This window comes from Scyliorhinus torazame, chromosome 6 (assembly GCF_047496885.1).
Source record: "Scyliorhinus torazame isolate Kashiwa2021f chromosome 6, sScyTor2.1, whole genome shotgun sequence".
In the NCBI taxonomy this organism is placed as follows: Eukaryota; Metazoa; Chordata; class Chondrichthyes; order Carcharhiniformes; family Scyliorhinidae; genus Scyliorhinus; species Scyliorhinus torazame.
In genome coordinates, this window is record NC_092712.1 from 74,101,208 (window position 1) to 74,117,235 (window position 16,028).

The 16,028-nt window shown below is 42.3% G+C and overlaps 1 protein-coding gene across 6 annotated transcripts in view; it reads left to right on the forward strand.

Moving 5' to 3' along the window:
• The window catches only part of pard3aa (par-3 family cell polarity regulator alpha, a), a 1,126,646-nt gene that overhangs the window by 761,602 nt on the left and 349,016 nt on the right, over positions 1-16,028 (forward strand). For all 6 annotated transcript variants that reach the window (XM_072508331.1, XM_072508330.1, XM_072508326.1 and 3 more), the window contains exons 14-15: positions 2,263-2,433; positions 15,106-15,256. In XM_072508331.1, the coding sequence (XP_072364432.1) occupies positions 2,263-2,433; positions 15,106-15,256 (322 nt within the window). The remainder of the gene's footprint in view (positions 1-2,262; positions 2,434-15,105; positions 15,257-16,028) is intronic.

The window sequence follows — 16,028 nt, forward strand, 5'->3', positions numbered from 1 at the left end:
ATCTAGGGAATTCTTGACTGTCAAAACTAATGCATCCGCTATCTCTGAAACCACGTTTCAAAATGCTAAGAGGTGGATATTGGGTTCAGTGCATTGTCAGCTTTTAAGCCCATTAATCTTTCCTGTACTATTTCTTTACCAAGTTCCCTACATTTACGAGATTCTTGGTTCTTCACTATCTGTGGATTTTTTTGTGTCTCCTGCTGTGAAGACAGTGGATGGTTGGTGCTTAATGTCACTGACATTTCTTTATTTTCCATTCTAATTTTTTCTTTCTCTACCTCTGAGGACCCATATTTACTTTTGTTAATCTCTTTTATCTACCTACAGAAGCTTTTGCAATCTGTTTTATTGTTGCTTGCTAATTTATTCTCACTATCTCATTTTTCATCATTTCCTTGAGCCCTGATGCTGAATTCCAAAATCCTCAGGTTTGCTACGACATTTTGTTCATTGGATGTATTTTTTGTTCATCTGACACTATCTTCAATTTCTCTTGTTTGCCACAGTTGGGCCACTTTTCCTGTGGGGTTTTTATTGGCTGAAGGGATTGTGTATTCTGAATTAATTCTTTAAATATTTTCCATTGCATATTTATGGTTGTATCTTTCAAGCTAATTTCACAATCTCCCTTAGCCGACTAGTCCCCTGTACCTACTACAGCTTGTTCAGATTTAAGACCATAGTTTTGGGCTTTACTAAATTACTCTGAAACTTAATATAAAATTCCATCACATTATGATCACTGTTCTCCAGGGGCTTCTTTATTGTGAATGAACCCTTTCTCATTGCCCAATAGAACATCTGAAATGGCCTATTCCCCAGTTGGTTCCTTGACATACAGATCTAGAAAATTATCTTGATTACATTCAATTAACGTATCCTTCACACTTTTACTGTAAATTTGTTTTGCCCAGTTTTTGAAGATTCAGAGGCGAAATTCTCCGGTATCGGCGCGATGTCCGCCGACTGGCGCCCAAAATGGCGCAAATCAGTCGGACATCGCGCCGCCCCAAAGGTGCAGAATGCTCCGCATCTTTGGGGGCCGAGCCCCAACCTTAAGGGGCTAGGCCCGCGCCGGACGAATTTCCGCCCCGCCAGCTGGCGGAAAAGGCCTTTGGTGCCCCGCCAGCTGGCGTGGAAATGACATCTCCGGGCGGCGCATGCGTGGGAGCGTTAGCGGCCGCTGACGGCATTCCCGCGCATGCGCATTGGAGGGAGTCTCTTCCGCCTCCGCCATGGTGGAGACTTTGGCGAAGGCGGAAGGGAAAGAGTGCCCCCATGGCACAGGCCCGCCCGTGGATCGGTGGGCCCCGATCGCGGGCCAGGCCACCGTGGGGGCACCCCCCGGGGCCAGATCGCCCCGCGCTCCCCCCAGGACCCCGGAGCCTGCTCGCGCCGCATTGTCCCGCCGGTAAGGTAGGTGGTTTAATCTACGCCGGCGGGACAGACATTTTAGCTGTGGGACTTCGGCCCATCCGGGCCGGAGAATCGTGGGGGGGGGTGGCCCGCCAACCGACGCGGCGCGATTCCCGCCCCCGCCGAATATCCGGTGCCGGAGAATTCGGCAACCGGCGGGGACGGGATTCACACCAGCCCCCGGCGATTCTCCGACCCAGCGGGGGGTCGGAGAATCTCGCCCCAGGTCTCCCATGATTACTGTATTATCCTCTACAAAGGAATTATGTTGGGATTAGTGAAGCGCTTAATGAGATGCTTCAGCGTGATGTTTGGATTTGTATTGTTTCAAATCCGCATTATCGACTTTGATTCAGAATGCAAACTGGTCCAATTTGTAGACTAGAGAATTGGGGTGTTTGAATCAAAGGAAGTGATTTAGAACCTGGAAAATGAATTGGCCAAATTTTGTAATTGGGTGGAACAATAGCAGACGATTCTTCTGTGGCGAAGAAGCGAAAAACACATATAGATATTACACTGTGAATAATGTTGGTAAATGTTAAATAGATGCTCTTCTTGACCGTTTGAAAATTGACAGTGCAAAATGTTTCCCTATTTTCATATTCATATTGTTGAAGGAACGATATGTTCCCCGTCTTTCTGGGAAATTAATTTTTGTTCCGTTGGCATACCTTTCAAACTGACAAGTATAACTCCTGACTATTTGTAACTTTTTTTTAAATGCCTCGCCATGAGAACTTGAACATTTCCTGAATGAACTTGATCACTGAATTCTTAAATGAAAAGGTTACAAATTGAGAACTGATTTGACAGCCGAGTTTTGTTCTGTCTTCACTTCAGGATGGTAGACTTAATGTGAATGACCAGCTGATAGCAGTGAACAGTGAATCATTATTGGGAAAGACAAACCAAGATGCCATGGAGACACTCCGGAGATCCATGTCCACAGAGGGAAATAAAAGAGGAATGATCCAATTGATTGTTGCCAGGAGGATAACAAAACACAATGAGGTGAGGATGAGTGTTGGATTTGATAATATGGAAGGTCACAAAGTATGGACCCTCAGATAGTCTATTATTTTCCCCATAATTGTCCATTTTTTCCCCTTTGAAATACATTTTTAAATTTTAAAACACCAATAATTTGTCTATTAAATATGTCATTAGAGTTTGCTGTGAAACAGCAAATGAACTTTGGTCAAGAAATATAGAATTGACTGTATTATGAATAACATCTGATTGACAGATAGGGGGCGCAATTCTCCCATCGGGAGACTAAGTCCCGGCGCCGGAGTGAAAACGGAGTGTCTCATTCCGGCGTCGGAGGCCGCTCCCAGCCCCCTATTCTCTCGTCCCCTGGGGGCTAGGAGCAGCGCCGCGTCATTTACGCGCACCGGGCCTTGCTGCCGTGTAAAAGTGGCGCCACGTAAATGACGTCATCCGCGCATGCGCAGGTTGACCGGCGCCAACCCGCGCATGCGCGGTTGCTGTCCTCCCCGCGGCTGCCCCACAAGAAGATGTCGGATGGATCTTGCGGGGCGGCGGAGGAAAGGAGGTCCTCCTTCAGAGAGGCCGGCCCGCCGATTGGTGGGCACCGATCGCAGGCCAGACCCCTTTTGAGTCCCCCCCCGGTGCAGGAACCCCCCCCACCCCGGTGCAGGACCCCCCCCCACACACACGCAGGCCGCCCCCCCAGCGTTCCCGCGCTGTTCCCGCCGGCAGCGACCAGGTGTGGATGGGCACCGGTGGGAACCTGTCATGTTGGGCAGGCCGCTCGAAATCGCCGCTCGCCCGTTACAAGCGGTGACTCTCCGAGCGGCCAGCCATAATTCTCGCCACGCCGGTTTGGGGGGTGGGAGAATCGCGTGCAGGTGCCGGGGCGGCGTGGGGGGGGGAGAATTCCGCCAAAGTCTTTATTGCAGATGCTAATATATATACAAATATGGGTCAGATAAAAATGTGATCCCCAAAGGTTAGAGTATTTCTTAATTTCCACCTTTGCTGAACAAGGTGCTTTGACTGCCAGTTATAGGAGGGAAAATAGATTTAAAAAGATAATTTTATTGCTGCTATTCTCTGTTAGAGCTTGTGTTCCTATTCCCCCTCTTAACTTGAACAGTATTTTCTTTAAAGCACACAATCTGTCGCAGGATATTTAGTACAATTAAACTTGAAGAAATGCCATATTGCCAGAAAGATCTGAATGTTATAAAAAGCACCACCTTGCGTAAATTTCTGTCTTGCAGTCAGTTTGTATTTTTTAAAGTGATGATCGGAAGCAGCCTGGGGATAGAATTTTTTTAATATAGAACTCAACTTGATATAACTCATGATTTGGAGTATGAGCCACACACCACCCTAATGCTATCAGCTCAGGATGCTGTTTGAAGAAAATGACTCTTCCTAAGCTGCTTCTAACCAGCATTTTAAAGTGCAAAGCTGCTGACCGGTTCCTAAGTTCCTCATGAGAAGTGAACTGATATGTTTTTCCCGACATATAAGGTGACACGGGACCCCGCTAAAGCCAAGAGGATTTTGTTGTTTGTGAATGGAAGGTCTAATTTTTATCAACACAGTGGTGCAGATTTATGAATAAGAATTTGTCCCTTGGCTCCCTACATGTTGTTTGCACCACCATTCGAGATTGAACCTATCTTTGCATTGCTGCAGAGTTTCTTTTTAAAAAAAAATAGATTATATATAGTATGGAACTATAAATACTTCACCTTGGTTAGGATCTATTAATTGCTTGCAAGGAATGATATTCATTGGCCTTCCCTGAGTCGAATTTCATGTTGACTCCCCAAGTGGCAGTAGATAATTGAGCCTGGCATTTGATCCAGCTGTGCACAGTAGCATTTTATTTCAAGAGTTATTGTCACCTGGAGATGAGTAGTGTACCTCGGTGACTTGGTTGCTTTCAGTGCATTTTCCTGCTGCATTTTTGAACCATATTTGTATTTCCTCATGACCTGGTCATGCCATCAGCCAGAGAGACTCTTAAGCTTCGAAATTTCCTCCCTTAAACCACTCCACTTTTCTTGTTTCCTTTGTAACCCTCATTAAATCCTACCGAGTTAACTAAGCTTCCCCCCCCTCCCTAAATTTTATTTCCTTAGTGTAGTGTCAGTTTTCTGTCTGACTTCATCTGGTGACATCCTTTCCCTGTGTTACGGACATTATATGCATGTCATTTGTTGTCCAATGCTTCCAAAATCAAGGAATTATTGTGCCTCATTTTAAATGTGATTCGTATGTGCCTGCAGCACTTGCCTGGCACTTATCTAAGACACAACTAGAGCAAAGTACCTTTGCCTCAATTTGTGTGTCCGAAATACAAAAAGAATTGTGTTCAGCTGCTACACTTGGTCTCCATACAGACACGTCAGTTGTAACTAATTTAAAAGTGGCAGGAGGGAAGCTGAAATGAAGTCTGCTGGATTAAAGGAAATGAGTTGATTCTGTTGGCTATATCAGAGATTGTCTGTAGAAGCACTGTTCATTGATTTTTCTCCAACGAGTTATCAATTGGTCTGGCTACTGAATTATGTTTTATAAGCATTGATGAAGACACTGGGGAGAGTGCTCCACTTTTCCATCCACTTAGTTATAATGATGATCACACTGTGACCTTCTCTACATATGTTTAATGGCAAAGCAGTTTTTAAAAAATATATCTTTAAGTGTGTACATTTTTCTTGCACCTGAATGCTAACTAACAGAATGTTGCTCATCATGTGAGTAGAGATTATTTGCTAAAAGCAAATCGTCTCTAAAATCATCTATGCCGTGGAGTAACAAAAGGACGAAAGCTTGCCCACACAATGTGGTTTGAACACACGGAAATTAATATCCTTTTGACTTGACTTGCTTCCCAGGAAAATGTCATTACAAGCCTCTAATTTAACAAATGGTCAGAAAAAGGCCGATTTAAATATGCTTTTAGTGTCACCCTATTGGTGCTGAAAATGAGGTTGTCAATTCCTAATTAGATGCTCGATAGCTGTTCTAATATTGGGTGAAAGCTGATTCTTAAAAGGTCTTATTCTGATTGACAAATGTAGCCTGCATCTGAAGTAATGAAGGAAAATCAGTTCAAATGAGGAGCTGTGTTATTTATCATTTGAAAATTCTGCTTGTATGTCATCTGTATCAAGATGGTTTTGAGCTCATTGTTAAAACTAGGTTTAAAGAACCTTTTAATTGCAAGTAAAGCAAAGCTACGAAAGGCTTGCTTTATGATTTAAATCTGAGTATTTTACTGTAGGGTTCCTGCAGTTCTTGCTGACCCTTCACTGCAATAAATAGGAACAGGGTAGATACATCTATAATTTGCAAATTCATTCACTGTCTCATTCACATTAAACTGATAATACTTGCAACTAAAAAATATATTTTTACAAGCATGTGACCTCTCCAGACATCTGTCTCATATGTTTGGAACGTGGTGCGATTTTTCTTGCCCCCTCGAGTGCCTGTGGCATTCTGCCAACCTCCAAATGTCAGGAGGAATTAGCCCAGCGCTTTGACTTCAAAGTCTTTGTCATGAAAGCTTATTTCAGTTTGCTCTTGGCCTTGCCTGGAAGCTGAAAGAGTAACTCCAGTATATCACATACACTTAAGATATTTACTATGGAGACAGCTTTATTACTGTTCCGTGATATCATTTATTAAAAATCATTTTTTTAAAATTAAAGTGAGTTCTTTTTGTTTATTTTCCTTCAGCATATATTTGCAATTTTAAGTCGAACAGTGTTGGTTTTAAGCAGTTTGGATATTAAAATAATGTCGCTATAATAATAGATGTCGAAATAATTTACAATTTTTAAAAAACTTGTGATCAATAAATGTCTTCTGAGCAACTAACATCGTTCAGATTTCTATATGGTGCAGATGGGCTCAACTTAACACTTTTGTGTGGAATGTGGAATTGGTGTTAACAAGAATTTGGAATGTTATATCTGTGGTATTTAATTTGGCTACCTTTCTGCTAGTTCAAAAGCTGTTGTTTTTTGAAACTTCTAAGCTCCAGAGTGACCTTTCATTCAATACAGTACTATCCCTGTTTTGAACATTTTGAATGTGAAAGGCTTTCCCCCCACACCCACTTCAAATTCATGCAGCCTATTCTATTTGTTCTCAGGGTTTCATTTTTCTGATGACTGCTTATCATATCTGAAAAAACTACAGTACAAAATCAATTCTTATGTGCAGAAAATGATGAATAAAATGTAGTTTTTAAATGTGATTATGATGATAGTGTAGCCCTCAAAGATCCCAAGTCTTGTTTAGCTCTGAAGCAGCTTAAAATATTTTCTGGGCTGCAGACGGTTGTGAAATCCGTGAATGAGCCTGTAATTGTTTTAATGATTGCTGATAATTTTCATGTGTTCCCTTTTTCTTTTTGTTGCCATTTTCTCCCTTTCTGGAAAATAGCAGCTTGTGCCGGGATGCAATGCTGCAGGTGACACCCGGCACCTTGTATTTCACCCAGACAAGAATTCTTCAAGCTTGAGCCTGCACAGGATTGGCATCCACACGTTCATCCAAGGACCGGGGAATATCTGAGCTGTGCTTGTACTTGTGCATCAGCGATTCACCCATTTCCCTACCTGCTCTGAAGCAGACACATACGTGCACAGGAACATATGAATTAGGAGCAGGAGTAGGCCAGTGGGCCCCCTGAGCCTGCTCCACCATTTAATCAGAACATGATTGCAACCTCAGCTCCACCTTCCCCCCCCGATGACATATCACCCCCTTGCATTTCAAGAATCTATCTGGATCCGCCTTAAAAATATTCAAAGTCTCCACTTACACCACCATTTGAGGAAGAGAGTTCCAACGGCTCAGTAATCTCTGAGAGAAAAAAATTCTCCTCATCTCTTTCTTAAATTGGCCACCCCTTATTTTTAAGCACTGGCCCCTAGTTCTAGATATTCCCACACAAGGAAACACTCTCTCCACATTCGCCCTGCCAATATCCCTCAGGTTACTCTTCTGAACTCCGATACAAGTCTATCCTAACCAAACTTTCCTCGTAGAACAACCCTCTCATCCCAGGTATTGCTAAACCTTCTCTGAACTGCTTCTAACATCCTTCCTTAAATAAGGAGACCAATATTGTGCACAATACTCCAGATGCGGTTTCACCAATCTCTTGTATAACTGAAGCAGAAACCTCAAATTTTGATCACTGCCATCACGTTTATACCCCTCCATAGGATTGAAATGGTCCTAACCAAGATCATGAACTATCATTGTAGCGCATTACCCATCCACGTTCTTCTTAGCTAGCACTGCACCTCGAACACCAGCTCGATGGAACATTGTTCTACTTTTACCAATCAACTGATCTTTTCCTACACTCCATTCTATTGATCTTGCCTGTCCTTTGAGTGTTAATCCTTGGCACCTGCCCTCTACCTCACTTGTGTATTGCCTCTTGGCAACATTATCTGTAGATCTGGGGTACAATTTTAGATTTAAGTTGATTGCAGTCAACTCTACTTTTCCTCCACATCTTTCAAACTCTGGCCTATGACTCATTATCTGGCATCCAGCCTTTAACGAGCTGTAATTTTCTCCAACTAAACATTTGGCAGAATGAAACTATTGTCCATGATCTTTCCTTCTTAAACTATGTAATCTTGTTACAGTCTCGGGCAGCACTAGACTGTTTGTGGCCTTGGAGCCATATTTGACCCTAAATGAATTCCGTTGCAAAATTTGTTCATTTTCATCTTTGTCATATTTCCTGTATCAAGCTCAGTCTGCTGAAATCTTCATCCATATGTTCCTCACCTGCACATACAGCTATTTCAGTGCTATACCGGTTATTGTCTGATATTCTGCCCTCTGTAAACTGCAGCTCATCGAAAACACTGTTGCCCATCCTATCCCTCAGCAAGTCCTTTTCTCTAATTAGTCTTGTTCTCACAAACCCATCCTTAAATGCTTTGAATTTGAAATTCCCATTCCTTTATTCAAATCTGTCATTGTGTCACCATTATATTTGTATACATTTCTCAGCTCCACAGTTCTATTCCCCCCCCCCAATATCCTCCTTTGATTCTGGATCTTCTTCCTTCCTTTGACTCCAGAATGTGCAGCCCTCACTTCCCTTTGTCCCATGTTGCCAGCTGGCTGTGCCATGCTCTACTGCCCTCCTTTCCCCCACGTTTTAAAACAATTTATTTGATGTAACTTTATGTCTCTCTTCCCACCACCTCCCCAATGTTTTCATTTTCATATTTCATTATATATGTTTTCCTCAATAAATGGCACAGTCGATTAACTGCAATGACTGGTGGTTGGCAATCTACAACACAAAGGCACAGACTCATGAATGAGTTGAGGAAAAATGTCTTCAATTGAAAACTTGTGAAATTATGGAAATCTCAACTCCAGAGAGTTGTAGGTGCTCCATCGTTGACTGTATTCAAGGTTGGGAAATAGAAATCAATATACAACAGCCTGGGAGTTGCCATTAACCAGAAACTAACCAGGACCAGCCATATAAATACTGTGGCTACAAGAGAAGGTCAGAGGCTGGAAATTCTGTGGCATATAACTCGCCTCTCGACCTTCCATACCCAGAACTCTACCATCAAGAAGGACAAGGGCAGTGGACACACGAGGACAGCCTCCCGTACCAGCCTCCCCGAACAGGCGCCGGAATGTGGCGACTAGGGGCTTTTCACAGTAACTTCATTTGAAGCCTACTTGTGACAAAAAGCGATTTTCATTTCAAGAGACATGGGAAGCAGGCAGGAGCGTGGAGTTAAGACAGATGATCAGCCATGGTTGTATTGAAAGTGGAGCAGGCTCGAAGGGCCATATGGTCTACCCCTGCTTCTAGTTATTGTGTTAATATCAAGAAGTGATATTAAGAAGTGATATTTGGGGCAGCATGGTAGCACAAGTGGATAGCACGGTGGCTTCACAGCGCCAGGGTCCCAGGTTCAATTCCCCGCTGGGTCACTATCTGTGCGGAGTCTGCACGTTCTCCCTGTGTCTGCGTGGGTTTCCTCCGGGTGCTCCGGTTTCCTCTCACAGTCCAAAGACGTACCGGTTAGGTGGATTGGCCATGATAAATTGCCCTTAGTAACCAAAAAGGTTCCAAACTCAATGGGCCGAATGGCCTCCTTCTGCACTGGATGTTCCATGTTCTATTTAAGTGTAGGCCAGGAAGGTTCCAAATTCAATGTATGCACTTTCTTGAATTATCTTGGTGGGAGAGCAATTGGAAAGGTTAATTTGGAGAGAGGTTGGGCCAGGTTTCATGATCAGTTGCCAGTGACTCCTGCTGGAAAGGTAAAGATGTATTTATTTTTTATTCTTCCACGGATGTGGGTGTCACTGGTTATGCCAGCATTTGTTGTCCAGCCCTAATTACCTTTGAGAAGGTGGCAGCGAGCTGCTTTCTTGAATGTCTGTAGTCCATCGGGTGTAGGTACAATCCCAATGTTGTTAGGAAGGGAGTTCCAGGGTATGATCCAGCAACAGTGAAGGAACAGCGATGTAGTTCCAAGTCAGGATGGTGTGTAGCTTGGAGGGGAACTTCCAGGTGGTGAAGTTCCCATGTATCTACTGTCCTCATGTGTCCACTGCCCTTGTCCTTCTTGGTGGTAGAGGTCTGGGTATGGAAGGTCGGGAGGCGAGTTATATGCCACAGAATTTCCAGCCTTCTCTTATAGCCACAGTATTTATATGGCTGGTCTTGGTTAATTTCTGGTTAATGCAACTCCCAGGCTGTTGTATATTGTCCTTGTCTCATTCCTAACGTATTCAAATAGCTGACATTTATGGCCAGGCCCACAGGTGAAGAATGGTCACTTGGGGAAAATATTGAGGAATTTGCTGATTATCATGAAACATAATCAGGTAACGAACCAGAACGAGGAGGAGAAGAACATTTATTTGTTGGCTTTTCACTAAACTTAAAATATTGACCGTATCTCATTAGGCTTACATTTGTTTAATAGCTATCTCAGGAGGAAAACATTATGTCGTCAATTCATACCCATATTTGCATTTGTTACCTCAGCAAAATTCAGTAGCATTTCTTGATTTTAATTTAAAAAAAAAAAATTTTTTTATTGACTATTTCATCAGAATATGTGGGCCTGGCCAAGTAGGTTAGCTACCAATTTTTACCAGGTGTACGTTTCTACTTTGTTTGCCCTGCAAACGAATTGAACACAATCCGGGTATGGTATTTATTAAATGTTACCTGGAAAGTGGCACAGGAGTGGGGGAGAGGGGAGGTGAACATAAGTGAAGTAAGAGCAGTAATTGGTGAATGTGTAATGGTTGCCGATAACATGCAGGTGTCTCAACACAATCAGAATATTTAAGGAAGTTCAAACATTTAATATATTTTGTACAAGATCAAGAAGCAAGTGATGTGATTATAGTTACTTGAATTTGAGGCATTGGTGGAGAACTGAGCATGCGCTTGGTTCTTTAAAATAATTGAGTGCAGGTTTGTTTAATAAAGTATTTTTATTGGCATTTTCCAATTTTAACAGTTTGACAATTTGACATATAAAGCACATACTATTTATAGAGTATTATGATTCTTATGTACAATTTTACACATACCCCTTTTATCAGCCCTCCCCCTTTCCATGCTCTCCCTCCCCCCTCCTCCGCTGTTGATGGTTGGGCTCCCTCCTAGCCCCATCTTTCACCCTGGATGTCATATTTTTATACTTCTTTCCTTCATTATGTGCTTCCTGCTGTTATTCTTGTGGGTTCGCTGTGGGGGAGAGGGTGGGGGCTCTCTGCCCCTCCCCTCCTCTTTTTCCAAGTCTCTCCCTGATAATCCCCTGGGTTCCTTCGTTGCCTTCCCCCCTCCCCCCTTTAGTTTGCAGATTTATACTGCCTTATGATTAAGTACAAAAAACCCTGATTACAAAAATATTTTTCCATTGTGCGAGATTGGAATTAGAATTACTTCCAATGCAATCTCTGTTTAATGACCACCATATGTGAAATTCCCAAAGAAAGAATGTAGATTGATGTTCCTTAACTGATGGCAATGCCACATACATCAGGAATTCTTCAAAGTGCTGTCACACCCACCTAAGAAGCGAGGCTTGTTTTTCCTGCTCATTTTCTGCATGCATTGTGTTGCACACTCTCTTGTAAGAAACTATTCACGGGCACGGATGTGCTGCCAGTTTGTTATTGTTTTGACTTTGCACACTTATGCCCAAGATTATTGAGGCCTGGGAACAGCATTGGTAAATCTCTTCCTGTTCCGCTTTTCCGTATCCTCTTCAAATCCTCCCAGGAATAGTGTGATTGATTGCCTTTGATGCACATGTAATCGAATGAGGTCCCTATTTTGTTTTACAAATGGGTCTTGTTACAGCTGGAGCATGACTTTGGGCACTTTTCATTGTGACCATCTTCAGCAGTACTTGAAAAGCAGCTCCACGTGGGTGGTCCTAATTTTCAAGCAAGGCAGGTCTATACACCTCAGGACTTAAGATAGCGCTGTGTTTGCCTGAGCTTCGACTTGGGCAGAATCTTAACTTCCACATATGGGAAATGTATATAATGCAGTTGGTATCAAAGCAGTTAAACCCTCTTTTTTTGAAAAGAAACTAGATTTTGCAGTGTGGAAGCTTTTTAATTTTTTCATTCGGCAAATTGGAAAATGAGAATTAGAACACTTTCTAGCCTTTGCGTTAGCAATCATCAAGTGCTCTCAGGTAGAGCACAGCAGATGCAGAGTCAAGTTCTGCGCAGAAAAGTACCTTCGTTCCAACCCCAAAGGAACTTCCTGCTTCTATTGTGAATTAAATTCTAATTGAGGATGCTTCAGGCCGTTTTTGGTGACTACATTTGCAAACTTTTCGAACAGCATCTCTGTCGTACCGGCAGCCTCTTCACACAACATTTAGTGCTTTAAAACACAGTTGCATAGCGCAGTGTAATTCTGGGTTTCCCATATTGTCACGTAAACAAACGATTGGAGGTGTAAAAAAATGGGGAGTTGTCACCTCAGTGCACTTCCACATGGCATCTAATGGCAAATTCTTGTCATTTTAGGTTTTATTAGTTAATGCTGCAGCATCTATTTTTTGCTGTTAAAGAGGGAGTTCCAGGATTTTGATCAAGTGACTTGTGAAGAAATGATGATATGTTTCCAAGTCAGGTTGGTAAGTGACTTGGAGGGGAATGTCTAGATGTGAATGGTATAGAATTTATAATTCGCAAATGTGAAAAAATGTTAGCTGTACCCCTGTTGATAAAACTGAAGGAATCAATGAAGTTGGCTCTTAAACTGTGTCTCTTGTGCCATCTCCTCACTCTTATAATTGCTGCTCATTATCCAGTTTCTCCCACTCTCAGTTTTGAGATGTCCCTTTGGACATTTTGCTTTGTTATGTGCTGGCTTTGTGTAAACCAGTTGTCCTCTGAATCGCTATGGAATTGCATTGTATTTGGACTGGAAAGCATACATTTCCAAATGGAATCCCCTCTTCAAGAATAATTTTCTGACGAAAAGTGAACACCCATATGTTTTTAACTTGTAAATGCAATATGCTCCAGGGCAGCTGGAAATCATAGGCCTTCCTCACTTGACAGTAAGAATGCTATTACAGAATACTGAGAGAGGCCTAGATAGAGTGAACGTGGAGAGGATGGTTCCACTCATCGAAGAAACAAGAACCTGAGGGCACAGCCTCAGACTGAAGGGACGATCCTTTAAAACAGAGATGAGGAGGACTTTCTTCCTCCAGGGGGTGGTGAATCTGTGGAACTCATTGCCACAGGAGGCTGTGGAGGCCAAATCACTGAATGTCTTTAAGACGGAGATAGATTAATAAGGGGATCAGGGATTATGGGGAAAAGGCAGGAGAATGGGGGTGAGAAAAGTATCAGCCATGATTGAATGGCAGAGCAGATCTGATGGGGCTTGGTTTTGAGAACATCAAAGTTTTGGTGTTCGAAGCAGCAGCTATTGCTTTGGACATATCACTTTGGACGTACACCACATGTTGTCAGTTTATAAGATGATGATTTTTACCAGATCATTGGAAACGAAGACTACCGCAGAGTTAGTGAAACCACACCTACACACCCCACCATCCGTAATCGAGAGCCCTGCATCAAGCACATTTCCAGACCACCAAAGATCAACTCAAATGCATTTACCTAATTGCCTAGAATCAAACGCCGCTTCAAGAACCCGGTTTCAGAAATTTTTGGACGATTCCATAATCTCTACCCAGTTACTTGTATGGTATCTGAATTATACCAAGAGAAATCTATTGCAACCCTTGATAATGCTGTTCTTGAAGCCACAGATGCTGCCTGATGCCCATCATGGCAGAAAACTAGTAGCAGGAAATTGTAAGTGGGGATAAACATGCACAGGGGAGAATCGTGCCACCTGTGCAGGAACAGCAAAAATCCCACGTCTGAAGGTGCAGAGGGATATTATCCCTCTGAAAACAGATGTTATTTTTTGTAAAGCGACAGATTCTCCTGAATCATTCATTTTACTATCAGTTCAGCAAAGTGTTCTATTTCGTTCCTTATTCCATCTTGCACATATTATAAATAGTTTGTGTATATTTGTGAGTGTTGGACTCTTGAAGTGAGGTTCGTTAGTGTTGATAAATGGGGCACTTAGTATTTCAGGCACTCCATGATGGCATTGAGCATTTTACAAGTCTGGTATAGTTGGATCTGATGCAACCCAAAGATTCTTCTCCTCTGTCTTTGCAACGTGCTTCAGTCCAATCTCAGACCAGCAATTATGTGGCATTTTCTGTCTGCCACATCGCCCATCCTGGCAGCAAGTCATCAGTTTCACTCACTTGGTGTTAGGTGACGGCTTGCGGGTTCACTTGGAAGTGGAATGAGGGTTTTCCAAAACTTACTTCACAGTGGGCCCTGGCAGCCAGAAGACCCTCATTGCCTTGTCCCCTGCTGGATTTGAATCCAGCTCCCAGATATGAACAGCTTGGGGGTAATCCCCTGCAACCAATCCTTTTGAGATAATTACATCTACAAACTGATTGGAGGGCACCTTACTGGAAATAGTGGCTTGTTGTTTCTCATAAAACTTGACTTTAAATCAAACAGTATCAATATTCTATTGCTCAGGGTTATATGGATTAGTTTAATTGACATGTATCAATCACTCAGAATTAGTTAAATCCTATAGCAAATGCCAGAGCTAGTTAAATAAGCATATTTTCTGTTTCAGGACCAAATAAGAGACAAATATTTGACCAGCCTTCAACCCCTGAGAAAAAGAAAATCGGCGTGTGACTGCACATTCTCACTCGTCATTTGCATCTGTAATTTTATCATTTCTGAAAACAAAAAAATATACAATCCATTGTGCATTTTTAAACCTTTCTGAGATTTTAATGATTTTCTGATTTAAACGAAAAACACACGGAAAGAACTGAAGTGGGTGGGGGTGGTGTTGAAATCCGACACGGCGCCATGGGAGGCATTGTGCGAAGTGGCATAGAGAGTTAGTCATTAAGCACGACTGTCATAGCAAATTATTTTGAATCCCGATGAGGAGTTTTTATTCTTTGGGTGGCCAGTCGGAATGGGCCCAGGGCAAATTAGTTACAATTCGCCCCCCCCCCCCCCCCATGCTACTCAATGCCACTTCAATGTAGATTTTCACTTTCTCCCCAGCTCGAGACACCTGGGAGTCCCCCTGGGCTTGATTTGCCTATTGATGCTGTGATGGACGACAGAGAGCGAAGGATTTCACATTCACTTTACAGTGGAATCGAGGGACTGGAGGAATCACCCACCAGGAAAATTGGGCTTAACAGATTGATGGGTGAGTCACGCAGCCCTTTGAAGGACCACATTTTCTTCGGATCTGATGGAGGATAATTAGTATATTTATTTTCTTTCATACAAGATCATTAAAATCAGGTCCGCTTTTTTTTATGTCTGGTATTCCAATTATATATTTGTTCTGACATTGGCTTTTTGCAATGTTTTGTAACGTCGAAAACAGTGAAACTTGGTTGGGGGGGATGGAAACTGTTTACTCGGTGAGAATTTTTTTTTTCAGATCAAGGTTGCACTCTTCACGTAACATGGTTAATGAGGTTATTCGTGTGAGACAGTTAAAAATTCTTAGAGAAGCATTTAGTTAATAAAAGTTGACGGTGTATCAATACCCAGATTATAGGTCAATGTGTGGAATTCGGAAATCTTTTTCGTTTTCATTTCTAAGAAATAAACAAATTCAGTGACATACAAATTTTCCATTCTCCCTTCGGCTCGGTATTGAGCACTATATGCATCTTTGCCTCATCTGTCATATCACTATCCCAGGACAGTGTGCAAATATTACCTTTCCTTTGTTTAAACCTCATCTTCAACCTGATTATATTGAAGTTTACAATGCTATAGTGATAGAGATGGAGAAGCCCATGTGATTTCATGTTTTGTGTGAAGAGCAGTGGGACATCCATCACACTAAATGCATAAGGAATTAACAAATATACTAAATCTCACAAGTCATAAATCTGATGTTCTGCTGTTTACTGTTGTCTGTTTTTACAGATCGAATAATTTTAAATTAATCAATTTGGAATTCA